The sequence below is a fragment of the Biomphalaria glabrata genome, chromosome 7, assembly GCF_947242115.1.
Source record: "Biomphalaria glabrata chromosome 7, xgBioGlab47.1, whole genome shotgun sequence".
Lineage (NCBI taxonomy): Eukaryota > Metazoa > Mollusca > Gastropoda > Planorbidae > Biomphalaria > Biomphalaria glabrata.
Window position 1 is genome coordinate 18805657 of NC_074717.1, and position 27677 is coordinate 18833333.

At 38.5% G+C, this 27677-nt stretch overlaps 1 protein-coding gene across 4 annotated transcripts in view; it reads right to left on the reverse strand.

The window, feature by feature from the left end:
- Positions 1–27677, reverse strand: part of LOC106052955 (protein-glutamine gamma-glutamyltransferase K-like) — an 83488-nt gene that overhangs the window by 12655 nt on the left and 43156 nt on the right. For 3 of the 4 annotated variants that reach the window (XM_056035141.1, XM_056035140.1, XM_056035139.1), the window contains 2 exons: positions 22799–22953; positions 2274–2456 (listed from right to left, as the gene is read on the reverse strand). In XM_056035141.1, coding sequence (XP_055891116.1) covers positions 2274–2456; positions 22799–22953 — 338 coding nt within the window. Of the gene's footprint in view, positions 1–2273; positions 2457–22798; positions 22954–26781; positions 26923–27677 lie in introns of those variants that run through there. The other variant, XM_056035142.1, reaches the window with a different exon arrangement.

Consider the following 27677-nt stretch of genomic DNA (forward strand, 5'->3'; position numbering starts at 1 on the left):
CATGAAGATTTTTTTTTTTTTTACTTTAATCATCTATCAATCTTTTGACACATCTCTTAGACCGATCTTCTATTGTTTCCAACATTAATTTGTCAGTGGAATTCAAACAAATATCAAAATATTAGTCAATCACGCTCAATTTTCCTGTGCTATACAAAGTCAATCTTTGTCAAACTTACGTAGCAAATAGGGTAACCCACGTAACTGTGCTGTGTAAGGATACAGACAATAGTAAACGAAGCGATGTCGAAACTGGCATGGAGTCAAATGTAATGTTCTACCTACTACTGCTCCCCCATACCCAGCCGCCTGGCTATAATAAACAATGAAAAAGGTCACGAGTTTGATTCTTCCTTCTCCTCAGTTCAAGACTTGTAAGTTGTTTACTTGCCTTGGCCAGATGCTAGATTCAAGTCAACAAATGTCTCCCAGTGCTGCTACGTAAAGAACTGTTTACTTTGACTAGAAGTGCGGCGTGACAGGGAACAGACAAAGATCAATATATTCAGATGGCTTTTCATTAGCGGGTAGTAATTCTTAGTGACATGTCATTCTAAAAGCACTGCTAATTTTTTACATAACTTTTAGAACTTCACTACGTCTGTCTGAGAGGATTCTTTATATATTATTTTACTCCCATGTAACATTCTCAGATCAATTTTTTTTTTCACATTTATTCATAGTCAAAGACGATTCATGAATCAATCAAAACATTAATCAATAAGTTAAGCAATTTGTGATAATTAATTAATTTTGTTTTAGGCTATATAGAAAAAGGAAGAGGAGATAATTCTTGATTAAAGAGATATGGCAGTTATTGTGCGTGATTTCCCTTATAAAAGCTATGTATTTTAAAAAGTATTTTTTAATGCTTGTTTGACTTAAGTGTGGTCAACAAACATATTTATTTTTATTTTTTAACCATGTTTCAGATATTCTTTCAGAATTGAAGGTTATTACATCCTTGCCCAAACTTCACACAAGACTGAGGGGATAGCCGAGTTCGAACCCGGGACAACTGAGGCAACTTTCCATGCGCATATCACACAATTAGGCAAAAGCATATTCCAAGAGATATAATTACAAAGGCAAACGCTTACACAATAAACACACGAATAGGTAGACACAAGCAAAGCGACACTTAGAGACAACCATACCAAGACAAGCCTAGAGACGGACACAAATGATACAGTTAGGATTAGTTCCAAGTTTAGTATCATGGGATAAGTCTACTGCTATTGTGTTGGAATAGATTCCGTTGATCTAAATATGTTGTAAAGCATGTAGCTCAACGAAAGAGAATAAGAGAAAATAAAAATGTTTTATTTCAATAAGAATGATCAAGGGATTAAAGTGGAGAAAAGTGGGTTGAGATTCAGTTCCTTGGGACAGGTCTATTTTCAATTATTTTGTGCTTAATTAACCTTAGCCATTTGTAGGAGCGGAGCATCCTTTGGGATAACATTTGCCTTTTTTATATTTGTTTTGTGATCTTGCCTGATAGATAATTGAATGAGTTTTATGCTAATGAACAGGTAGAGTTAAAAATATCTACAAGAGAGTTTGGCTAGAGTTCGTTAGCTGGAGAGAGAAAGAGAGAGGGAGGGAAAGAGAGAGAGAGGGAAAGAGAGAGAGAGAGGGAAAGAGAGATAGAGAGAGGGAGAGAGAGAGAGAGAGGGAAAGAGAGAGAGAGAGGGAAAGAGAGAGAGGGAAAGAGAGAGAGAGAGGGAGGGAAAGAGAGGGAAAGAGAGAGAGAGAGAGAGGGAAAGAGAGAGAGAGGGAAAGAGAGAGAGGGAAAGAGAGAGAGGGAAAGAGAGAGAGGGAAAGAGAGAGAGAGAGGGAAAGAGAGAGAGAGAGGGAAAGAGAGAGAGGGAAAGAGAGAGAGAGAGGGAAAGAGAGAGAGGGAAAGAGGGAGAGAGAGGGGGAGGGAAAGAGAGAGAGAGAGAGGGAAAGAGAGAGAGAGGGAAAGAGAGAGAGAGAGGGAAAGAGAGAGAGAGGGAAAGAGAGAGAGAGAGAGGGAAAGAGGGAGAGAGAGGGGGAGGGAAAGAGAGAGAGAGAGAGAGAGAGGGAAAGAGAGAGAGAGAGAGAGAGGGAAAGAAAGAGAGAAAGAGAAAGGGAGAGAGGGATGTGATGATGAAGTACCTATTATAGAAATGTACTGGTCATAATTAACGTTGAATGACCCATGTATACACATAGACTCTGGTCAGAAATAACTTAAAAGCTTGGTCATCGTCCGAAATTAGAATTATATACTGTCATTGGTCACTCACCTGTGACAAACTTGAGTGTTATACTGTCACTGGCTTTGACGAATTCCCGCTGGAACTCTATGTGAAGGTCAAAGATCTGACCTCTCCTCAGAATCAGGTTTGGCACCTCATATTCAGCAGTACGATGAGCTAGACGGTTGCCATGACGACAAAGGTCAACACTCACAGGCTTCAAATGACCTTCTGCAAAAGAAATAAAAATTGATTCAGCTAGTAAATTCTTCAGGTGGTCAAAAAATAAAATACCCTGGTCGGACACGTTCTCTGAAACGGTTCTATCGATTTTTTTAGTAATTTGACAGTTTATGTGTATCTTTAGGAAAAGAATTATTAGCTAATAATTTATTTTTAGGGCGGTGATGGGGAAAGCTAGAAATGTGATGCTTTAATTCTTAGGCCAGAAGTTGGCGTTTTGTGTTGGAGCAGGATGTAAGGGCCGTTGTAATTAAACGTAACAAACTATAAATCATGGACCAAAATTATGAGAGTTAAACTGAGTGGGGGGGGGGGAGGGATATTTCGATAAAGAGCTGAACATTCGATGGATGCTCAGAGAATGTCTATAGAACTATGTTCTAAGGCGTAGCGTGAATAAAGGGATGTGGGGGCATAAGTGACACCGGTAATAGAATTCACGGGTAACAAATTAGATGCTGGGGAGGGGTAGCGCTATAAAGCTGGCTCTGCCAATGAGATCTACCAAATGACAAAATTCAAGTTTTGAAGGAGGACAGGGCGCGGAATGAAAAGAGTGGAGAGGGCGTGAAATGGAATCGTTAGGTCCCCAAGTAGGTGTGTTTGGCAGGGCGCGGAATGAAAAGAGTGGAGAGGGCGTGAAATGGAATCGTTAGGTCCCCAAGTAGGTGTGTTTGGGAGGGAGCGGAATGAAAAGAGTGGAGAGGGCGTGAAATGGAATCGTTAGGTCCCCAGGTAGGTGTGTTTGGCAGGGCGCGGAATGAAAAGAGTGGAGAGGGCGTGAAATGGAATCGTTATGTAATAAGAAATAAAGGAACACTGAAGAGTAACCTAAAACAAGGCTTTATTAAACTAGAACGACACATGAACTGACGAAAGAGACTTGGGCTGTAGCACACTAGATCAATGTTGTGAACACATTCTCACGACGTTACACAAACATAAACAAATAGTAACTATTTCACCACATTCACCCCGCCTAGAATTAAAATAGCAAGTATAGTAATATAGTAGGCCAATAGCATAAATAAAAAGAGAATGCCAGTGCATGTAATACAATAGATCAATAAACAGTGTCGAAATATTAATTTCTCTTGTAAACATTAATAAATGGTGATACAAAGAAACCTAAAAACCAGTATCTGTTGTATGAATTATAAACAATTACTAGTTTCTGTTTTAAATATTAACAAATAGTGTAGTAAGTAGACATGTACGTAAGTAAGTGAAAAGTAAACTCTAGTATCAGTAGCCAGAGATAAACAATGCCAGTTTATGTAGAACATAGGTAGTGCAATAAAGAAACAACTCTAGACTCTATAGTTTGGTCTGGTTCTTCTCTCTCTTAAGTTGTAACGGGGTTGACTATCCTGTTCTACAGTTTGGGAGTCACTAGTGAGTTCCTGAGCGTCAAGTGGGGTATTTTCAAGAGGAAGCGCTCGGAGGTCCTCAGAGCCTACCAGGGGTTCTTTCCTTTCTTGTATCACCGTAGGGGTGTTGGCTGGTACTTCCGTGTTTGGAGTTTCTGGAGGATATTCATTATCCTCACTCTGAGGGAAGAACGAAGGTTCACTTGTTGTGGATGGGGAGGGGGTGGGAGCCAAGCGTCTTAGAGAGACCGTCTCCTCTTTACCGCTGGGCAACCGTACGACGGCATATTGGGGGTTACACATCAGCAATTCGACTTCCTCCGAGAGAGGATCATACTTTGAAGATCGGTTCTCTCTTCTCAGCAACACTCGACCTGGGCTAGATAGCCAAGTGGGGATAGATATCCCGAAGGAGGATTTCCGGTTGAACCGGAAAACTCTCTCATGTGGAGTTTCGTTTGTTGCCGTAGATAGTAATGATCTAATCGAGTATAGGGCCTGGTTCAAGACAAGCTCCCATCTTGAGATCGGGAGATCGAGGTCTTTCAGTGCTAAAGTAACAGCGTTCCATAGAGTTTTGTTTAGTCGTTCAATTTGTCCGTTGCCTGAAGGATTAAAAGCTGTTGTTCTACTTGTAGCTATTCCCCTCTCGTGCAGAAAGGATTGCACCTCCCTCGACATAAAGGACGTACCTCTGTCAGAATGGACGTACTCTGGCATCCCAACTAAGGAAAACAGCTGATTTAAACACTTTATGACAGTAGATGAGGACATATCGGGACATGGGTAGGCAAATGGGAAGCGCGAGTACTCATCCACCATTGTTAATAAGTATTTGTTGTGAGTAGCAGATGGGAGTGGCCCCTTAAAATCAATGCTTACTCTCTGAAATGGTTGGGTAGCCTTGATGAGGGTGCCTGAAAACTGTTTGAAGAATCTAGGCTTCAGTTCAGCGTAAGTTTTACATTGGTTTACCACTTTGCGGACGTCCTCGCAGGAAAAAGGTAAGTTCTTAGTCCGAACGAAATGGAGGAGTCTCGTGACCCCTGGGTGACAGAGGTTGTTGTGTAACAGTTTGAGGTCTTCTCCAGTCATTGCTGACGCAAAGTGGTTCCTTGAAAAGGTATCCGCCGCAGCGTTTTGTTTCCCGGGTCGATATACGACGTCATATTGGAAACAATTAAGCTCCAGTCGCCATCTTTGAATCTTTTCGTTTTTGATCTTGCCCTTGTTCTGCTGGTCAAACATAAAAGACACTGAGCGTTGATCTGTAACCAATGTGAAGGGTCTACTGATAAGGTAATGTTGCCATTTTCTCAGGGCTTCTACGATAGCGTATGCTTCCTTTTCCACTGCTGAGTGTCTGCGTTCACTATTAGTGAGTGTTCTTGAAAAGAAGGCGACAGGACGGCCGTCTTGATTAAGAGTGGCGGCAATCGCGATGTCAGAGGCATCTGTTTCGACTGTTAGCGGTCGATTGTAGTCTATCGTCGACACAGCAGCGTTTTCAAGTTCGTGTTTTAGCTGTTTAAAAGCTTGTTGTACTTGTTCAGGGGAGGAAAGGCTTTGTTGTTCACCAATAAATGGATCTTGTTGGAGAAATTTGGGATCCATTGAGAATAATAGGACAGTAGTCCAATCACCCGCTTTTGTGATTTCATGTCTTGTGGTGGAGGTAGGTTTCTCAATGCTTGAAATCTTTCGGGGTCTGGTCTTAATTGCCCTTGTGAGATTTCGTAGCCTATGAGGCATACTTTATTAGTCGCAATAGCACTTTCATCATTGTTGAAGGTGATACCGTACTTTTTAGCGGCATTGAGAAATCTCTGTAGATTCTGGTCGTGGCTAATGGAGTCAAGTCCGCAGATGGTAACGTTATCCACGTAAGCGAACGTGTCCTGTAGCCCTGCCTCCTCAATTATTGTGTTGATCGTCCTTTGAAATCCGTTTGTCACTCCAAAAGGAATGCGGCAAAACTGATAAAGCTTTCCGCCAGCCTCGAACGCCGTGTACTGCTTTTCATCATCCCTGATAGGTATCTGGTGGTAAGCGCTTTTGAGGTCAAATGTACTGTACATTGAGTATTTAGATATTTCCTGCACCAGTTCATCAACTTTTGGCACGGGATACGCGTCGAGGTAAGTGAATCGATTGATGGTTTGGCTATAGTCGATAACCATTCTCTTTTTGTGCCTTTCATTCGTTGTTACAATTATCTGGGCTCGCCACGGGGACGTGGAAGGCTCAATAATTTTGTCAGATAGAAGTCTCTTGATTTCAGTTTGAATGAATTTGGAGTCAGGCATAGAATATTTTCTAGATTTAGTGGCTATGGGATGGCAGTTAGGAGCCAGATTAGTGAAGAGGCGAGGGGCTTCAACTCGTGCAGCTTTCAGCGTACAGACCTGGAGAGTGCTTCGTTTTCCTTCAAATGGGATCATCAGTTTTTCGTGCTGGCTGATGAAATCTAGCCCTAAGATTACATCAGATACTAGTCCATCTAGTAGTGAGAGCTTAACACTTTCATATTGTTCATCTTTGTACTTTATTTTAGCGAAAATATGGCCGTGAGTAGTGCGAGAAAGATGTGTAGAGGCCATGTAGATTCTGTTTCTGGACGTTTCTAATTTCCATTTGTACCTTTTAGCAATTGAAGAAGATATATAGCTTTCACTGCTCCCCGTATCTACGAGAGCCTTCAATGGTACTCCATTGACGAGTATTGAAATAGTAGATTTAGTAAGACCGGACGCTGGTGTCGATGCCCAGGAAGATCCAACGGTTGTAGTCCGAGACGTCTCATCATCTGCTTTCACTATGGCTGAGGTTATAGATTTGAGTGTCTGTCTGGTCGATCTACAGACTTTCTGGAAATGGCCCCTCTTACCGCACAGGTTGCATGTAGCGTCACGGGCCGGACATCTAAAGCGTTGATGTGGGCTGTTTCCACAAAAGAAACATCTTTTACTAGTCGCCGCACTCACCTCGTGTTCTACTTTTGTCGTTGGAGAAAGGCTCTCCTCGTCGGCGCTAGCTCCACAGGGAGTTTCAGAGTGGATGTTATACGCCATGGCATGGTTATGGGCATATTCGAGTTGTCTTGCCTCTTCATAGGCGCACTGTAGAGTTAGAGTAGATTTCTCTAAGAGTCGCAGCCTTATGCTGTTTGAAGCCAGTCCAGTAATGAAGGCGTCTCTTACGAAGATATCTCTGTGTTCTTCAGCGGTGACAGCTTTGAAGTCACAGTCTTTGGCCATACTTTTAAGCTTAAGTAGGAAGGAGTCAACGGTTTGTCCGTTCTCTTGTCGACAAAGAGTTATCATGTGCCGTGCAAAAATTTCGCTTTTAGGCTTCACGTAGACATTTTGTAGAACTTTGATTGATTCATCGAACGTGGTACACTCACTTATGTACTGAAATACGCTCGAAGAATTTTCCAGTAATTTCTTTTTGTCAATCTCGCAGTGAGAGACTGAGGAGATGAAATTCTCAAATGTTCTGAGCCAGTGCAGCCACTTCTCGGCAGCCGATGGCGAGCTAGGCTCTATGTCCAGCTCTTTTGGCCTAAATAGACGTTCCATTTGTATTACTACTTTTACTTACAGACTGAGAATAGTGTTGAACGAAAATCCAAAAAAGATACGTGAGGCACATAGATCCATGGAATTGAAAATTTCTAGTTTAATAAATTGTAATAAGAAATAAAGGAACACTGAAGAGTAACCTAAAACAAGGCTTTATTAAACTAGAACGACACATGAACTGACGAAAGAGACTTGGACAGTAACACACTAAATCAATGTTGTGAACACATTCTCACGACGTTACACAAACATAAACAAATAGTAACTATTTCACCAAACGTTAGGTCCCCAAGTAGGTATGTTTGGGAGGGAGCGGAATGAAAAGAGTGGAGAGGGCGTGAAATGGAATCGTTAGGTCCCCAAGTAGGTGTGTTTGGGAGGGCGCGGGCCCGTTCCAATACTACGTAGTACGTACTAAAAGAGACTGGCCAGATTGGGTATTGCTAAAAGGGAAAAGTTTTATTAAAAGTGTGGAACAAATAAAGAGGTACGGCCAAAGTATTACGATTTGCAGGATGTACACATTAAAAAAGTCCCAGGCGAAAAAATATCAAATATTTCAAATAAAATCTGAAAAGCAGAAGAATAGTCAGATGGTGTGAATTAGACGATTTGTTAAGGTAGAGAGTTTGGGGGAGGGGAGAGATATTCGAATGTCCCGGTTCAAGTTATAAGCAAGAAAAACAAAAGGGAGGAGGGGGGAGATCCAAGTGAAAATAAACAATATATAGCTTGGGATCCAATCAACGGGCTTAGCTGGTGGGTAATGCTAGTATACAGGGCCGCCGCCAGGGTTGTGGCCGTCTGCGTGCGAAATTTAAAATGCCCCCCCCCTTTTTTTTTCCTCTACAAAAAAATCCATTAAGACTGAGCTGGACGTTTTGCCAAAAGTGGCCTTTGATTTAAATCCATTTTTTAAATCCATCTTGCTCAAAGTGAGCACGTTCTGGCTACTAACTTCTGCTCCTGTATTGGCGACGGTTAGAACTGATGAGCTGCGGCAGGTATATTACAATGAATAGTATAATTAGTCATGATGTATATACTCTCGATAACTCAAAGGTGTTACGTGGTCTGTGCGTGGGTATGTTAGCTTGGTTGTTATTGCACGTTAAAGCACAATCAAAACTAAAAAAAAAAAAGGTCCAAATACAAAAGCTATTGACAGTAGAACTTTGTCAACGTTCCGTACACTTTCATAATAATTATCACGATTGTAGTTTTGGAGAGATGTATCCACAATTATACACTAATTTAGAGGTGCCTACAAATTTATCCAACAAATGAAGAAACTCATCGCTGAAATTTTTGTTTGAGTTTAAAACAAAGTAAATAATTCAAAGTACAAGTCACTTAAACAATGATTAGAAATAAGACATATTTAGGCAGTGTTTCTGTCAAAATTGAGAAAAGACTAAATGCAGCTCAACAGAGATGGCTGAGACGGATTTTGGGAGTCAGTTACACAGATCGGGTCTCAAACAAGGAAATCCTATGCCGAACTGGGAGTCAAACACTTAGTAATGTTGTGACTGAGCGTCGCATGAGGTTGGCGGGACATGTTCTACGTCAAAATGAATTACTGACACCAAGAGTTGCGATAACATGGAAGCCAATACGAGGAAAGCGCAAACAGGGACGTCCTCGTATTACTTGGCGACACACCTTTATGGAGGACCTCAGAACAGTGGACACCTTCGAATAATGATTTGGCCGCCCCCTAAAGTCGGCCGCCTGCGTGCAATGCACACATTACACAATAGGCAGCGGCGGCCCTGCTAGTATATGTGTATTAATACTGTGATGCTCCTTTATTATATTTTTTATTAGAAAGTTGGCATCGGCTCCAGTGAAGATATACTAGGATATAGGTCAGTGATTATAACCGAAAGGCAATGACTTGGATATAGGTCAGCGATTATAACCAAAAGACAATAAGTAGGATATAGGTCTGTGGTTATAAGCAAAAGGCAATAAGTAGGATATAGGTCTGTGATTATAAGCAAAAGGCAATGACTAGGATATAGGTCTGTGATTGTAAACGAAAGACAATAAGTAGGATATAGGTCAGTGATTATAACCAAAAGACAAGTAGGATATAGGTCTGTGATTATAAGCAAAAGACAATAAGTAGGATATAGGTCTGTGATTATAAGCAAAAGGCAATGACTAGGATATAGGTCTGTGATTATCAACGAAAGACAATAAGTAGGATATAGGTAAGTGATTGTAAGCAAAAGGCAATGACTAGGATATAGGTCTGTGATTATCAACGAAAGACAATGACTAGGATATAGGTCTGTGATTATAAGCAAAAGGCAATGACTAGGATATAGGTCTGTGATTATAAACGAAAGGCAATGACTAGGATATAGGTCTGTGATTATAAACGAAAGGCAATGACTAGGATATAGGTCTGTGATCATGGGCGTAGCCAGGGGGGTCTGGGGTTAAAACCCCCCCTCACCCCCCCCCCCCGCAAGGGGATGGGGAACGGAATTCAGTGACTGATTTTTTGCTTTCATTTTGTTTATTTTAGGTGAGATTTTAATACTAAATCATCACTTACCACAGCACAGCCGAGGGTGTTTTGAGTTAAAAACCCTCTACCAGGGGGTTTTGAGTTTAAAACCCCTACCAGAGGGTTTTGAGTCAAGAAAAAAACTATCAGGGGGTTTTGAGATAAAAATCCCTTTACCAGGGGGTTTTGAGTTTAAACCCCCCTACCAGGGGTTTTGAGTTTAAACCCCCCTACCAAGGGTTTTGAGTTTAAAACTCCCTACCAGGGGTTTTGAGTTTAAAACCCCCTACAGGGGTTTTGAGTTTTAAACCCCCTTCCAGGGGTTTTGCAGTTAAATCTCCCTCTTCTATAAACAAAACTAAAAAAAATGCAAACGACAATCCCCAAATTGCAAAAAAACAGGTAAGGAAGATTTTGACTTTAAAACCGCCTCCAAAAAATATGATAAACCCACTCTATGAGCGTAGCCAAAGGGGTTTTGAGTTTAACCCCCACCCCCTCCAGTTGGGGTTTGAAGCTAAAAAGTACCTCTTCAATATAAAAAAATTACACACTGTAAAATCTATGAGCGTAGCCAAAGGGGTTTTCAGTTTAAAACCCCCTGCCAGCGGGGTTTGAAGCTGAAAAATACCTCTTCAATATTAAAAAAAAAAAGCAAATTACGCACTCAAAATGTTATGAGCGTAGCCAAAGGGGGGTTTGAGTTTAAATCCCCCTTCAGAGGGTTCTGATGCTAAAAAAATACCTCTTCAATATAAAAAAAAAGCAAATTACACACTGTAAAATCTATGAGCGTAGCTAAGCTAATGAGGGGTTTTGAGTGCAAATTACGCACTCAAAATGTTATGAGCGTAGCCAAAGGGGGGTTTGAGTTTAAATCCCCCTTTAGAGGGTTTTGATGCTAAAAAATACCTCTTCAATATAAAAAAAAGCAAATTACACACTAAAATTCTTTGAGCGTAACTAAGCTAATGAGGGGTTTTGAGTTTAATTCCCCCTCCTCCAGATGGCTTTTTTAAACATTTAAAACCCCTTCAGATGGTTTTGAGTTTCAAATTCCCCTACAGAGAGTTTTGAGTTGAAAATCTCTCTCTTCAATATTATTTTAAAGCAAACTTCAGTCACCAAATTCTATGACCGTAGCTAAATGGGGTTTGGAATTTAAAAAAAATAAAAAATCCAGAGATTTTTTTAGTTTAAAACCCCTCAATAGATGATTTTGACGATAAAACTTTCCTTTTCGATATAAAATCTAAAGCGAAATACAGGCATGTAATTCCAAGAGTGTAGTCAAGAGAGGTTACAAATTTCTACCAGTGGCTGGGCTCCATTAATAAAGTGTGAATAGTCTTCTGCCGAAATTGAAAATCATTAAATGTGTCTCAACAAAGATGGCTAAGACAGATTTTAGGAGTCAGTTATAGAGTTCGGGTCTAAATCAAAGAAATCATATGGGAGTCGAACCCTTAGTAAGGTTGTGACAGAGCGTCGCATGAAGTTTTGCGGGACATGTTCTCCGACAAAATGAATTACGCATAATAAGAGTTGCGGAAACAGCTTGCGGAAAATGCGCCGAACGGCGCGAGAGGGTCTAAGTCAGTGAGAATAGCACATTGGGTCTTTGAAATAAAACTTTTTAATAACAAGATAATGCACTGTAGATACCTCAGAATATGCATTTTGTTGGCTTTCAATACCAGAAATAGTGCTTCGCCCCGCGCAGCGCTCCCCCAGACCCCCTTGCTAGCAAGGGTGGGGAGTCTACAAGTTTTCCACTAATTCCAGGAAGAACCTATTCTAGGGCACAATAAGCGTCTTCCGAAAGGGTCAGAATTTAATAAAGATTAATTATGTTAAACACACACACACACACATATATATATAATTTCTTTCCGCGGGGGGGGGGGGGGGAATCTGCCCTAACACCCCCCCCCCCGAAAAAAAATCCTGGCTTCGCCCATGTCTGTGACTATAACCTAAAGGCAATGACTAGGATATAGATCTGTGATTATAAACGAAAGGCAATGACTAGGATATAGGTCTGTGATTATAAACGAAAGGCAATGACTAGGATATAGGTCTGTGATTATAAACGAAAGGCAATGACTAGGATATAGGTCTGTGATTATAAACGAAAAACAATGATGTTAGGTGTTTACTTCTGATACTAACACTCAAAATGTTTTCACTGAACTTTTTTATTTACTTCAGAGAAAATAATAAGAAATATTATATATTTTTGTCAAAACCCTGCTAGACGTACGTTAGAAGTAAACAAGACTGTAATGATATTTCTGATATTCTTCTAATAAGCAGCAGATCTAGATCTAAGTTTTTTTTTTCCTTCAAGTTCAAGGACATCAGGTGTTAATAGGAGAACGCAATCACTCCTTAGATACGGTCTGCCTGTGAGGAAACTAAATGTGATCCAGGTAAACTTTAAGACAACTTAATTTAATACTGTAGACGTGGGAAGGGTGAGGAATCAGGTGGAGGTGTGTTGTAAATATTCAGTGGAGGTGAAACTTGAAGTTAAAGTGACTCTATACTCTATAAATAGAATACAAATAAAAACGTACTCGCCCTTTACATTGAGTATTTGAATCTTAATACATAGATCTAGGAGTTAAAATATGAGGTTGAACATTCGTTGATTTGTGTGATTATATATATATATAATATTATATATATATATATATATATATATATATATATATATATATATATATATATATATATATATATATATATATATAATTTAAAATTTACACAATTATAACCGAGTACTGTTCGTCTTTAAAAAAGAAAGGTATTATTCTTGTCCTATGTATCAACTTGATACACGTGTATTCTTTTGTTAAGATCTAGCAATGACCTAGACAAGGATAAGTCTACTTATAGTTACACACTTGAATTTTTAAAATCTGGTTTGTAGTGAAGTTAAACTTTATTTTTGGTCTATTCTCGTTTTAAAAGAGTCATAGGCTGTCAAATTCACTATTGCGTTTATTATGTTTCTCAAAAGAAGTGACTATTTAGAACCTTTTTATTTATCATTCGTACAAAACAAAAAAGTTTGTAACTTCATGTCCGAGACTTTTTTCCCCCAATAGTTTTTAGTGGGGGAAAAATCTTTACACTGGGCAATGTTATTTTATCTTCTATTTATTTTTATCTAGATGGGACTTGACGTCAATAACATCAAACTGGTAGCAAGAATTTAAATGAGAAAATATATTATTATAATTGTTTTAAATATTTATTTTTGTAAAATGGCGGCCACTGAACAGATAATGAAGTTCAATTTGAAGATGTGTTTTATTACATAAAAGTACAAGCACTTTTTTTCAATGGCGAAGTATGTGTCAATATTTCAGACAAAGAAGGAATTGCAGTGAAGTTGTGATGATTATGTTAAATTCACTTGATTTTTCACAAACATCACAACAAAACATTTGATCACCTTCTAAATGTAAATCTAGTCAAGTGGTTTCTTCTTACTAGTCGAATTTACTTGGATGACCTTGAACCTTTTTTTTTGTTCACGTTTCTACAAAGCATGCACACTTACTTGGATGACCTTGAACCTTTTTTTGTTCACGTTTCTACAAAGCATGCACACTTACTTGGATGACCTTGAACCTTTTTTTTGTTCACGTTTCTACAAAGCATGCACACTTACTTGGATGACCTTGAACCTTTTTTGTTCACGTTTGTACAAAGCATGCACACTTACTTGGATGACCTTGAACCTTTTTTTGTTCACGTTTGTACAAAGCATGCACACTTACGTCGAAATGAAACAAACTCCACGCTTCAAACGTTATTTATTTCTTTAGATGACGTGAAAAAAAGGAAATAGTATTGGGGATAAATGTATATTATTAACAAACTACTTTAGTTCAACATTTCACACTTAACGCAGTTCTAGTCTAGTCTATAGACATTCTAGACAAAGTAGGACATGAAAAATCATTTCTCACTTTGCCTGGAGGTTAAAATAAATTATGGCTTTTATATAGTGCTACTTTCGTGCTTAAAGCATGCTCAGAGCGCTATGGTCCAATCTCATAGGTAGGGTAGCTGTTACGTGCGCATCTTAGTGTGAATGTGAAATGGTGCGATTGCGTGTTGAAAGGGGAGAAGAACCGAAATGGAGGACTATGAACAAGAAAGTGTTTTCAGTGTTAATAAAGATTAAAGTATTTATAAACTGTGATTTGTCGTTTACATGTCTAAAGAGTCTCATCCAATATGAAAACGTAACAAGTGGCGCCCAACGCAAAGGTAAAACCTACGTAGTCCTTTATACACAGTTGATCTCCTGTCAACAGACAGTAGAGATATCATATTATATAGTCTAGATCTAGTGACAGGATACTATTCAATTTGATTAATATTAATAGAAAATGGCGGACAAGGCTGAGGTAGCAGCGTTGAAAGAAGAGGGAAGGTTGTTGGAGCTTGAAGGGGCGGAACTAAGAAAGTACGTACAAGAAAGGTTGATGGAGAGGGAGAGATTAGCAATGGAAAGAGAAAAAGAAAAGAAGAGATTAGCGATGGAAAGAGAAAAAGGAAAGGAGAGATTAGCGATGGAAAGAGAAAAAGAAAAGGAGAGATTAGCGATGGAAAGAGAAAAAGAAAAGGAGAGATTAGCAATGAAAAGAGAAAAAGAAAAGGAGAGATTAGCGATGGAAAGAGAAAAAGAAAAGGAGAGATTAGACATGGAGGACAAAAGAGAAAGAGAAAAAGAAAAGGAAAGATTAGACAAGGAGGACAAAAGAGAAAGAGAAAAGATAGCCATTGAAAAGGAGAAGAAAAACGAATTAGTCGCCATTGAAAGAGAAAGATTAGCGTTTGAAAAAGAGACAGCAGAGAAAAAGTTAAAAACAGACCAAGGAAAAGAGAATGATAAAAGAAAGAGTGACTCTACAGGGAATAAACTGGCAAAATATAAAGGTTTGATATTCAACGAAGACAAAATGGACATAGACATTTTTTTGAAGAAGTTCGAAATAGAAATGAGAGAATTGGAATACCCTGAAGACAAATGGACATTCTTATTGTCGAGATCATTTACAGCGGAGGTGCCCTCAAAAATATGTATGAACCAGGGTAACTACAGCATTGTGAAAGAACAACTACTTCGAACTTTCGGGAAAACAGAAGCTTTCTATTGCCAACAGTTTGTTAATTGTGAGATAGAACCAGAGGATGACCCGCAGACCTTCCTGGACAAAATGAGCAGCCATTTCGATAACTGGATAGAAACTGCTGAGGTAGAAAAAACCTTTGACAGTCTTAAGACATTTCTCATGCTGGACAAAGTGATGTACGAGTGTCAGGAGGAATTAAAAATATTTCTGTTGGAGAGGAAACCGAAATCCATAGAAGACATAGTAAGACTGATAAGGGCTTATAAAGTGGCTCATCCCGAGAAGAAATTATCTAGAGGCAGTGATATAGAAGAAATAGTTGCCTTTAACAGAACATGTGAGACACAGAATAACTCTCACAGAACAAGGGAGACACAGGATAGACAGTATAGAAGTGGTACATATGAAAGACAAAATGATAGCCGCAACGGAAGATATCAAGGAAACAGACAGGAAAGAAAGGACTGGGAGAAAGGTAGAATAGAGCAAGGCTTATCATTGTCATCTGATACTGGAACATTGGAGATTTTTCAGACATTCGTAGGGAACAAGGCAGCCAAGACCATCAGGGATACAGGGAGCACTATTATTGGAGTGAATAAGGATTTAGTGGAAGACCATGAATATACAGGCGAATCTAGGAAGTGTGTTATGTTTAATGGGAATATTGTACAATTACCGATTGCTAAAGTTAGTATAGACACACCGTATTTTAAGGGGACAGTGGAAGCTTGTGTTGTAGATCAGGGTGAGATAGATTTAATTATTGGGAATATTCATGGGGTGAAAATATGTTCAGTAAGGGAGATTGAGAATTGGAAGAAATATTATGGGATAAAGTTTACGCGAGGTAGAAATGGGGATGTGGAAGAAGACATAAGATCTCATACATCAGATGACATGGGTAGCAGAGAGCACGAGAAGAAAGAATTAACAGATAAGGTAGAAAGCAATGCAATAGGAATGGGTCCAAATCAAAGTAAAGTAAGGCAATCAGTGGTACAGGGAAAGCGATTTAAACCCACATATAGACGTACAAGTCCATACATCTTATGCTTTAATTGTGGGAGAAGGGGGCATATTAGAAGACAGTGTCAACAGTTAATTAGAATTAAGGAATCAAGGTACAATAGTGGAGAGGCGTATACGAGAAAAGAGAGGGATATTAGCAGCCTAGAAAACAGTACAGCTAGATCATGCTGTAGTGGGATCACAATGGGACATCATAGCAGGCTGGAAAACAGTACAGCTAGATCATTCTGTAGTGGGATCACAATGGGACATCATTGCAAAGGAGGGAAGCGGAAAGGATGGCATGTCAATAATGTTAGAATTATATAGATATGATTAGAAAAGGTAGGACTGATGGACACTCATTATTGTTCTATTCTACAATGAATAAACATATGTGTAATGAAGTAAATATTGTTGTTACATATACATATAGGTTAAGGATACTACATTATAGAAGTATGTATAGGCTACATAGGAAATGTAAAAGAGTATAAATACTGGAAAGTAGATACGTAGATGTTGCACAATGTATTTAATTATGTGTGGTTCGGTTGGATTATAATTATTCTATTAAAATTACATTTGTAAGAAAATTATCGAAATGATGTGGTAGAAATACATAAAAAGAAACGTCAAGACTGGAATTATTATATAGGCCTGAGGATACTAAGACGTAAATAGCATTGGATTAAAGCTATGGTAGCCTAGGAGGAGTGTTGTTAGTTATAAACTGGGTCATGTTGTTGAGGCTACAATATACATGGAGCAAGATAGACCTTGTTTGTTAACTATTTGATTGCGACTGGAATGATGGTGTTTGTACAGGCATAAAATTATGAGTGGGGAGTTGTATTAATAGGAATATGATTACTTATAGATATATGTTAACGGAAGTGGTTTCAATTGCTCATAATAACAGTTATTATTGTGATGAATATAATTGTTATTCCATGTTGGAATTGTATTGGTATTAACATGACATTGTGTTTGATTTTGTGTAATTATTACATTATGGTTTTATATGTTACCGATTTGTTTTAACTTGGAATAGTCTGATAATATATTCAGTGATTTGTATTTTGGACGTTTGATGTGCATCGAACTTGTTAAACAGGGGGGGTGTTACGTGCGCATCTTAGTGTGAATGTGAAATGGTGCGATTGCGTGTTGAAAGGGGAGAAGAACCGAAATGGAGGACTATGAACAAGAAAGTGTTTTCAGTGTTAATAAAGATTAAAGTATTTATAAACTGTGATTTGTCGTTTACATGTCTAAAGAGTCTCATCCAATATGAAAACGTAACAGTAGCCAAGCCAAGTTCAAGCGCATTTAGCCTCTCGACCACGCTTCCCACATTTCCCAGTAACACACACATATATATATATATATATATATATATATATATATATATATATATATATATATATATATATATATATATATATATATATATATATATATATATATATATATATATATATATATATATATATATATATATATATATATATATATATATATATATATATATATATATATATATATATATATATATATATATATATGTGTGATAAAAGAGCGAGTACAGTCTTAAGTGGCCCTTATTTTGATATCGACATGTTATTAAATGCTCTGCTCAGACTCTGCTGGAATGTCAAGTGTTTACATCAACATTTCAAATGAAACTTTCAATCTGTCAATATTTTTGAAAGTTCTTTCAGATCTGTCATTGAGTCAAGGTCATCTTGACATTGAGAACTCGTCTAAACACATCTTATCGTGCGATGATACATTGACTGTTGAACTCTTGTGCGATGATACATTGACTGTTGAACTCTTGTGCGATGATAAATTGACTGTTGATCTTCGTGCGATGCTGAGGAAAAGAGAACAACGCTGGCAGAAGTAAAACGCCAGAGAAGAAAAGCAAAGATAAACGACACTAGCTCCAGCTGGAATAACCTGCCCAGTGTGCGGCCGAACATTCCGGGCTCACATAGGTCTCACCAGCCACATGAGGAGGCATAAAACCCCAGTGCGAAGCCCTCAGCCCCCTGGATGAAAAGTGGTCATCATCGAACCACGATGGACGAACTATACATACAGCCTTTCATTAGCGTGCTATTTGTTTCTCATTAGTTTACCATTGTCAGCTGTCTTTTGTTTGTTTTTCAACCGAGGGTATATCATCAGAGCGACAGAAGCAGGCATCCCAGTTGAACAATGCACACACTAATTCAACTGTTAGTGAAGACTCACATGTAACGTTGGACATTAGCCAGAGCGAGAAAACAGGCATCCCAGTTGAACAATGCACACTAATTCAACTGTTAGTGAAGACTCACATGTAACGTTGGACATTAGCCAGAGCGACAGAAGCAGGCATCCCAGTTGAACAATGCACACTAATTCAACTGTTAGTGAAGACTCACATGTAACGTTGGACATTAGCCAGAGCGACAGAAGCAGGCATCCCAGTTGAACAATGCACACTAATTCAACTGTAAGTGAAGACTCACATGTAACGTTGGACATTAGCCAGAGCGACAGAAGCAGGCATCCCAGTTGAACAATGCACACACTAATTCAACTGTTAGTGAAGACTCACATGTAACGTTGGACATTAGCCAGAGCGACAGAAGCAGGCATCCCAGTTGAACAATGCACACTAATTCAACTGAGTGAAGACTCACATATAACGTTGGACATTAGCTAGAGCGACAGAAGCAGGCATCCCAGTTGAACAATGCACACACTAATTCAACTGTTAGTGAAGACTCACATGTAACGTTGGACATTAGCCAGAGCGACAGAAGCAGGCATCCCAGTTGAACAATGCACACACTAATTCAACTGTTAGTGAAGACTCACATGTAACGTTGGACATTAGCCAGAGCGACAGAAGCAGGCATCCCAGTTGAACAATGCACTACACTAATTCAACTGTTAGTGAAGACTCACATGTAATGTTGGACATTAGCCAGAGCGACAGAAGCAGGCATCCAAGTTGAACAATGCACTACACTAATTCAACTGTTAGTGAAGACTCACATGTAACGTTGGACATTAGCCAGAGCGACAGAAGCAGGCATCCAAGTTGAACAATGCACTACACTAATTCAACTGTTAGTGAAGACTCACATGTAACGTTGGACATTAGCCAGAGCGACAGAAGCAGGCATCCCAGTTGAACAATGCACACACTAATTCAACTGTTAGTGAAGACTCACATGTAACGTTGGACATTAGCCAGAGCGACAGAAGCAGGCATCCCAGTTGAACAATGCACACACTAATTCAACTGTTAGTGAAGACTCACATGTAACGTTGGACATTAGCCAGAGCGACAGAAGCAGGCATCCCAGTTGAACAATGCACACACTAATTCAACTGTTAGTGAAGACTCACATATAACGTTGGACATTAGCCAGAGCGACAGAGGCAGGCATCCCCGTTGAACAATGCACACTAATTCAACTGTTAGTGAAGACTCACATATAACGTTGGACATTAGCCAGAGCGACAGAAGCAGGCATCACAGTTGAACAATGCACACACTAATTCAACTGTTAGTGAAGACTCACATGTAACGTTGGACATTAGCCAGAGCGACAGAAGCAGGCATCCCAGTTGAACAATGCACACTAATTCAACTGTTAGTGAAGACTCACATATAACGTTGGACATTAGCCAGAGCGACAGAAGCAGGCATCCCAGTTGAACAATGCACACTAATTCAACTGTTAGTGAAGACTCACATATAACGTTGGACATTAGCCAGAGCGACAGAGGCAGGCATCCCAGTTGAACAATGCACACTAATTCAACTGTTAGTGAAGACTCACATATAACGTTGGACATTAGCCAGAGCGACAGAAATAAAGTTGGCAGAAGTCGAAAATTGCATCTGAAGAATTTGTCAGATCCGACAGTCTTCTTTAGTGAGGCTGATATTTGGCCAAGAATTTGTCAGATCCGACAGTCTTCTTTAGTGAGGCTGATATTTGGCCAAGAATTTGTCAGATCCGACAGTCTTCTTTAGTGAGGCTGATATTTGGCCAAGAATTTGTCAGATCCGACAGTCTTCCTTAGTGAGGCTGATATTTGGCCAAGAATTTGTCAGATCCGACAGTCTTCCTTAGTGAGGCTGATATTTGGCCAAGAATTTGTCAGATCCGACAGTCTTCCTTAGTGAGGCTGATATTTGGCCAAGAATTTGTCAGATCCGACAGTCTTCCTTAGTGACGCTGATATTTGGCCAAGAATTTGTCAGATCCGACAGTCTTCCTTAGTGACGCTGATATTTGGCCAAGAATTTGTCAGATCCAACAGTCTTCCTTAGTGAGGCTGATATTTGGCCAAGAATTTGTCAGATCCAACAGTCTTCCTTAGTGACGCTGATATTTGGCCAAGAATTTGTCAGATCCGACAGTCTTCCTTAGTGACGCTGATATTTGGCCAAGAATTTGTCAGATCCGACAGCCAGTCTTCTTTAGTGACGCTGATATTTGGCCAAGAATTTGTCAGATCCAACAGCTAGTCTTCTTTAGTGAGGCTGATATTTGGCCAAGAATTTGTCAGATCCAACAGCCAGTCTTCTTTAGTGAGGCTGATATTTGGCCAAGAATTTGTCAGATCCAACAGCCAGTCTTCTTTAGTGAGGCTGATATTTGGCCAAGAATTTGTCAGATCCAACAGCCAGTCTTCTTTAGTGAGGCTGATATTTGGCCAAGAATTTGTCAGATCCGACAGTCTTCTTTAGTGAGGCTGATATTTGGCCAAGAATTTGTCAGATCCGACAGTCTTCCTTAGTGAGGCTGATATTTGGCCAAGAATTTGTCAGATCCGACAGTCTTCCTTAGTGAGGCTGATATTTGGCCAAGAATTTGTCAGATCCGACAGTCTTCCTTAGTGACGCTGATATTTGGCCAAGAATTTGTCAGATCCGACAGTCTTCCTTAGTGACGCTGATATTTGGCCAAGAATTTGTCAGATCCAACAGTCTTCCTTAGTGAGGCTGATATTTGGCCAAGAATTTGTCAGATCCAACAGTCTTCCTTAGTGACGCTGATATTTGGCCAAGAATTTGTCAGATCCGACAGTCTTCCTTAGTGACGCTGATATTTGGCCAAGAATTTGTCAGATCCGACAGCCAGTCTTCTTTAGTGACGCTGATATTTGGCCAAGAATTTGTCAGATCCAACAGCCAGTCTTCTTTAGTGAGGCTGATATTTGGCCAAGAATTTGTCAGATCCAACAGCCAGTCTTCTTTAGTGAGGCTGATATTTGGCCAAGAATTTGTCAGATCCAACAGCCAGTCTTCTTTAGTGAGGCTGATATTTGGCCAAGAATTTGTCAGATCCAACAGCTAGTCTTCTTTAGTGAGGCTGATATTTGGCCAAGAATTTGTCAGATCCAACAGCCAGTCTTCCTTAGTGACGCTGATATTTGGCCAAGAATTTGTTGACTTCCTTTCGAGGTAGTAGATGTAAATAAGATAGAGTTCTATTCACTCAGGATCAATTTAAAACACTTGAATCTCTGTGGAACTTTAAAGTGAGATAAAGAACAAGTCATCACAGATTCACTCATGCCGCAAACTTGAGGACGACACTCAAAGCAAAAGTATGATGAACTAGAGATAGTCTATCGACGCCTTGAGCCAAACTGAAATAATTGTACCTGACTCGAGATAACGCCAAGGTGCAATAGTTATTAAACTCATTTCCTGTTCAGACTTCAACAATGTTTTTAATTTAAGGGTATGCCTGAAATGCTAAACGTGACATTGTTTCATATTATAATTATTAAGTTTTAAGTTGTTTTGTTTCTTTTTTTTTTCATTTTAATTTCAAAACGAGGGTAAAAAGTCATTATAGGAGAAAGAGATAGAGAGAGATATAGAGAAATGAGAAAGAGAGAGAAAGAGTCAGAAAGAGAGAGACAGAAAGCCAATGAGAACAGACATAGACACTCAAGACGACAGACAGAGAAGTAAAGAAAGAGAAAGAAACAGACAGAGAAGTAAAGAAAGAGAAAGAAACAGACAGAGAAGTAAAGAAAGAGAAAGAAACAGACAGAGAAGTAAAGAAAGAGAAAGAAACAGACAGAGAAGTAAAGAAAGAGAAAGAAACAGACAGAGAAGTAAAGAAAGAGAAAGAAACAGACAGAGAAGTAAAGAAAGAGAAAGAAACAGACAGAGAAGTAAAGAAAGAGAAAGAAACAGACAGAGAAGTAAAGAAAGAGAAAGAAACAGACAGAGAAGTAAAGAAAGAGATGGATACAAACTGAAACCCAACCGTTTTGTAACATCACAAGTTTCGTTTCATTTGACCAGCTGGACCAAAGGGATAATTGCCCGATGTGATTTGATTGAAACATCGAAATGAAATGTACCTAAAAGTAGATGTTGCCCCCTCGGCAGCTAGGACTTCATTTTGAGCCCCCCGTCCCCCAGATCTAGTTTCTTTTATTGAAGTGTTACACATACTTGAAAAGATTGCATAATGTCTCTAACTTGGTGCTACAGCATATTGTAAATCGCTTTCCTGGCAACTGAGTCATGTACCAATATATTTTATTTCTACTTACTCCTGAAAAAAAACTGGCAAAGGTAAATCGTAATGTAAAAAAATGTATTAGACTTTCTTTCTCTCTCTCTAATTAGTGAAACATGTAGGCTCACCTTCCTTGTCTCTCTTGAAGCCAGTTAGCTGTGTTTCTCTCTCTGTTGAAAACGGGTTCTCTTCGCATGTCTGACGCCTTCCTGTCAAGTCGTTGCCTAGCAACAGCGACTTCACGTTTCCATAGTAACTGGCAAACTTTTCCGAGATAGTCGCCCTGAAGGACAAACACATTTTGAAAATACAAACATGTGCATTAATGTCATACAACATGGAGGGGGAAATGTCTTTGTGTGACGGAAAAATTGGAGAAGTGAGTGAGAGAGAGGAAGAGAGAGGGAGAGAGGGAAATATTTAAATTTTAATGACGAATAGAAATCCTATATATGATATATATATATCATGGGCGTAGCCAGGATTTTTTTTTTCGGGGGGGGGGGGTTGGAGGGATTTTTTTCTCCCCCCCCCCCCAAGGAAAATTTTTTAAAATTTATGTGTGTGTGTAAATCATCTTTATTACATTCTGACCCTTCATTCTTTCGGCAGACTTTTATTTCTTGTGCCCTAGAATAGGTTCTTCCTGCAGTTAGTGAAAACATTGTAAATTCCCTGCCATTGCCATCAAGGGGGTCTGGGGGATCGCGGGGCGTAGCCCCGCCGCCAAGCACTATTTCTGGTATTGAAAGCCAACAAAGTGCATATTCTGAGGTATCTACACTGGATTTTCCTGCTATTAAAAAGTTTTATTTCAAAAACCTAATGTGCTATTCTTACTGACTTAGACCCTCGCGCGCCGTTCGGCGCATTTGCCGTCAAGCTGTTTCCATAAAAATCTGTTACTGGTAATGTCTGAAGCCTCTTCCCACCTGCTCTGAGGACCTCCATGAATGTGTGGCGACAAGTTGTACTAGGATATCATCGCAACTCTTCTTATGCATAATTCATTTTGTCGGAGAACATGCCCCCGCAAACCTCATGCGACGCTATATCACAATCTTCTAAGGGGTCGACTCCCACTTCGGCATAGGATTTCCTTGATTTAGATCAAAATGCTATGAGCGTTGCCAAAAGGGGTTTTTGAGTTTAAACCCCCCTTCAGAGGGGTTTGATGCTAAAAAAATACCTCTTCAATATATATATATATATATATATATATATATATATATATATATAATATATATATATATATATATATATATTATATATATATATATATATATATATAATATATATATATATATATATATATATATATATATAGAGAGAGAGAGAGAGAGAGAGAAATAGGCGCACAGAGGCAGCTTTAGTAGCATTGAAAAAAAAGTCCTATATTGCACTAAAATTATTCACTTCTTTTAAGTTTTAACAAAACTAGAATATTAGGATTCTAAAGTCCTGTAAAAGCTAAATTTAAATTGTAGAAAGCAAAATATGAAAAATACTTTTTTTTTAAAAACAAATATAGAGTGAAATTGCATTAATTATTTTGAATCATTTATGTGATAAACTTTTAATAGATCTAGACTATTCTAGCGTAACTAATAAATTTGTGGATTGGAAATATTTTTACTAATTGTTTTTGTTTAGCGTTACTTTCACGGTTATAGCATGCTCAGTGTGCGTGCTCTGGTCCAATCCCTTGTGTGGAGAGTTGGGAGAGGGGTTATTGGTAGAGGGTTTCCTTGTGGCCTTCTCAAAAGCAATTTTGTATAAAGTTTCTCGAGTCTTAATTCAAACTCGACGATGGACGGCTGACTTGTAACCACTGAGCTGTTCAAGTGCTTATAAAAAATGTTTGAATAGTTTATTGTTAGTTACTTTAGCAAACGAGCTAATATTTCTGGAGGAGGTATATGTCCCTATACATTGGTAGATTTTGTATATAAAATATAATCAATTTCAACTGATTAACTTGGTGGTTAATGTTTGGATTGATTTATGTGTTGTCTTCGGCAATGTTGAATTGTGCACAGTTTCAACTGGATCTGAGAATGGGTAGTGGGAGAAATTACGCGTAAAATATTCCACCTAGACAAACAGATGGAATGAGTTGATATAAGCTTTGTAACAAAAGACAGTAATGACTTTTACCAATCATTGTTTTAATTAACAACGGAATGTTATAACCCTTACCTTTCTTTAAATTACTTAACTTTTTTGTTTAATTTACATTTTAGATTAATTTATATTTTTAGTGCATTAGTAAATTTTAACATTTTCATTTTGACAAGGCTGCAGTCTTGAATAACAAATATTTTAAAGTCTTGATGAATACTTATTTTTCTATCAAACAGAGCTACTACTTTCTCTAAAGTTTACGGTACCCCGTCAAAATAGCGCGGACAAAATAGCGCCGACAAAATAGCGCGAACAAAATAGCGCCGACAAAATAGCGCGAACAAAATAGCGCCGACAAAATAGCGCAGAAGAAAATATATTTTAGTCATTTTGCAGGAAACACTTTAGATATCTTAAAACATAAATAAGCAAAAATCATAATAAGGTAAACTGAATAATTTCAAAATATAGCATTTATTTACATTATAAAAGTGTACTTCGAAAACACGCAAAGATACTTGTCAAATATACACACACACACAAACTTTCACAAAGTTAAATTATAGGAAATGTCACGTAGAAATTAAATCACTGGCTTGTTTCCATACATGTATAGCTTCAAGTCGTCTGTTAAGTTAGAGGTACTTTGTCCTGCTTGCAGCTTTACTTCGTTCTCCAGCATTGTACCTCAAAATCTTGTTCTCAATGTTCTCCTGTTCTCTGAGGAAGTGAGAGATTAACTTTTACACATTAGGGTGATGACCGTCAATAGACAGTTGAAATGCATGGTGCCATCCCTCCACTGAATTGTTTGTTTGTGGTAGATTGTCCTTGGAGTCACTCTGCGGTTTCGTCTCTGGCGATCAATATATTTGTCCTCCCAATAGTCATACAAGATGGAATAGACAACCGACAATTCAGGTCGTAGGGAACACTGTACTGTGCTTACTGCATTTTGACTTGCCTTATCAAAATCTAACATCACACTCAGTTTCCAGAAGTTTCTTGAAGAGTCGAACATAGTCAGGACATTAAATTACTAATAATCCGGTACTCTTATACATATAATATATAAGTCCATGCTATTTTGTCTTGCGCTATTTTGTCGGGAAATTTTGCGCTATTTTGTCGGCGCTATTATGTCGGCGCTATTTTGTCCGCGCTATTTTCTCGGCGCTATTTTGTCCGCGCTATTTTGACGGGTCACCAAAGTTTACTATTTGTACAAAATATTTTCGGAAAATATGAATTTCATAAATCTAAGTGTGAAATATTTCTAATGAAGCTCCGGGCAAGTAGGTGACGTATAGAGAAGTGAAAAGTGAAGTTTTTAAAGACAAGATATCACTTTTAGGTCTAAGTGGACTTGTTTTTAACTCTTTCACAGCCAACATTAATTTGACCCATTAAATTAAATTAATTTTTGATTTTATAAACTTTAATTTATGTTATATAAAAAGAACATGCATTCTTCTATAATTATATACCACATACAACATTTCCTAAATACATACAAAAGTTATGGAAGTTTAATCATAACAGGGTAGTGAAACACAAAAGGGCGAAATAAATAAATTATCGTGGAAAATAATTACGGAGAGAAAGAGTTAAAAACTTTTTCAACCAAAATACAGATCCAGATGATGGTTGGATATTTTATCCATCAGGCTTTTTTTTTCAAATTTCAGGGTAGAACATAAACAGAAATAGCTCAAGGTCAAACATATTGTTACAACTCTGTGCTTCCTGCGACTACAACAATGTACTTAGTGTGAAAAATTACAAACGCACTATCCAACACTGGGACATGTTTTTATATATCAGTTGGAAGCAAATAAACAGCACAGGTCTACCATGCAAGTACCAATACACATCAAGAGTTGATGCTTTACCAGAATAATAGAGCAACAATCAAAACATTAGCATTAATGAAACACAAGAACTAATATATTACATCAAATCACTAAAAAGAACTTCAATGACCCACTTATTTTTGGCTTTTCCAGACGTCGCCATCGCTGAAAGCCTGTTCAGTTGTATCTTGTATAGTTCATTTTGATCTCACAAGAAGAGCAAACATTTAGTTCTCAATGTCACATGACCATTAATGTGTCTTAGAATGGTTTAAATCCTTTGGGTTGACAATAAACATGTTTTCCATTCTATGTTTGGAACTTTCCAGAAACCTCAGAAATATTTTCACGTTTCATCTGTAGCTACATGTAAAACTCAAAGTTTCGAAATTTGGACGCGACTTGGACCTTAGGCTATTTAGCTATGAACACAATGACTATTCCTTACTTTTACCAATGAATATAAGACTTTGTTGTAAATGTGGTTTTGTTATTTTAGTGAACTTGTAATGTTGCAATTAGAACGTACAAAACAACAACAACAACAACAAGACGAGAAAATGTTTCAATAATGTGGACCAAAAAAGTCAACTTCTTGACAACAACAAGCGTATGTAATACAAAGAATGTGCAGGCATGACGAGCAAATCTAGACCCCCATCCAATGGTTCAAGAGAAGTTACACTACATTCAAAATGGGAAATATTTAGATGTATCATTTATTTCCTTGAGCACTTTTATCTACTCATGAGTTTCGTTTCAAAGTGTATAATGTGGCATCACTTACCACATTCATCTTTGTTAGACTGGGCTGAGATATGTGTGTGTGTGTGGGGGGGCTATGGATGAACAACTTCGACCATGATTTGACTAATTGTAATTTTGTTAAGCTTCACCCCCTCCTCCCCCTTGATCTTTTACCTCCAACTTTGTGACCTCATCTAGAGATCAACACTTTGAGTGTTACAGAGTTCTCTCTCACTCTTTCTCTCTCTCACTCTCTTTCAGCTTCTCTCTGACATTTTCTCTT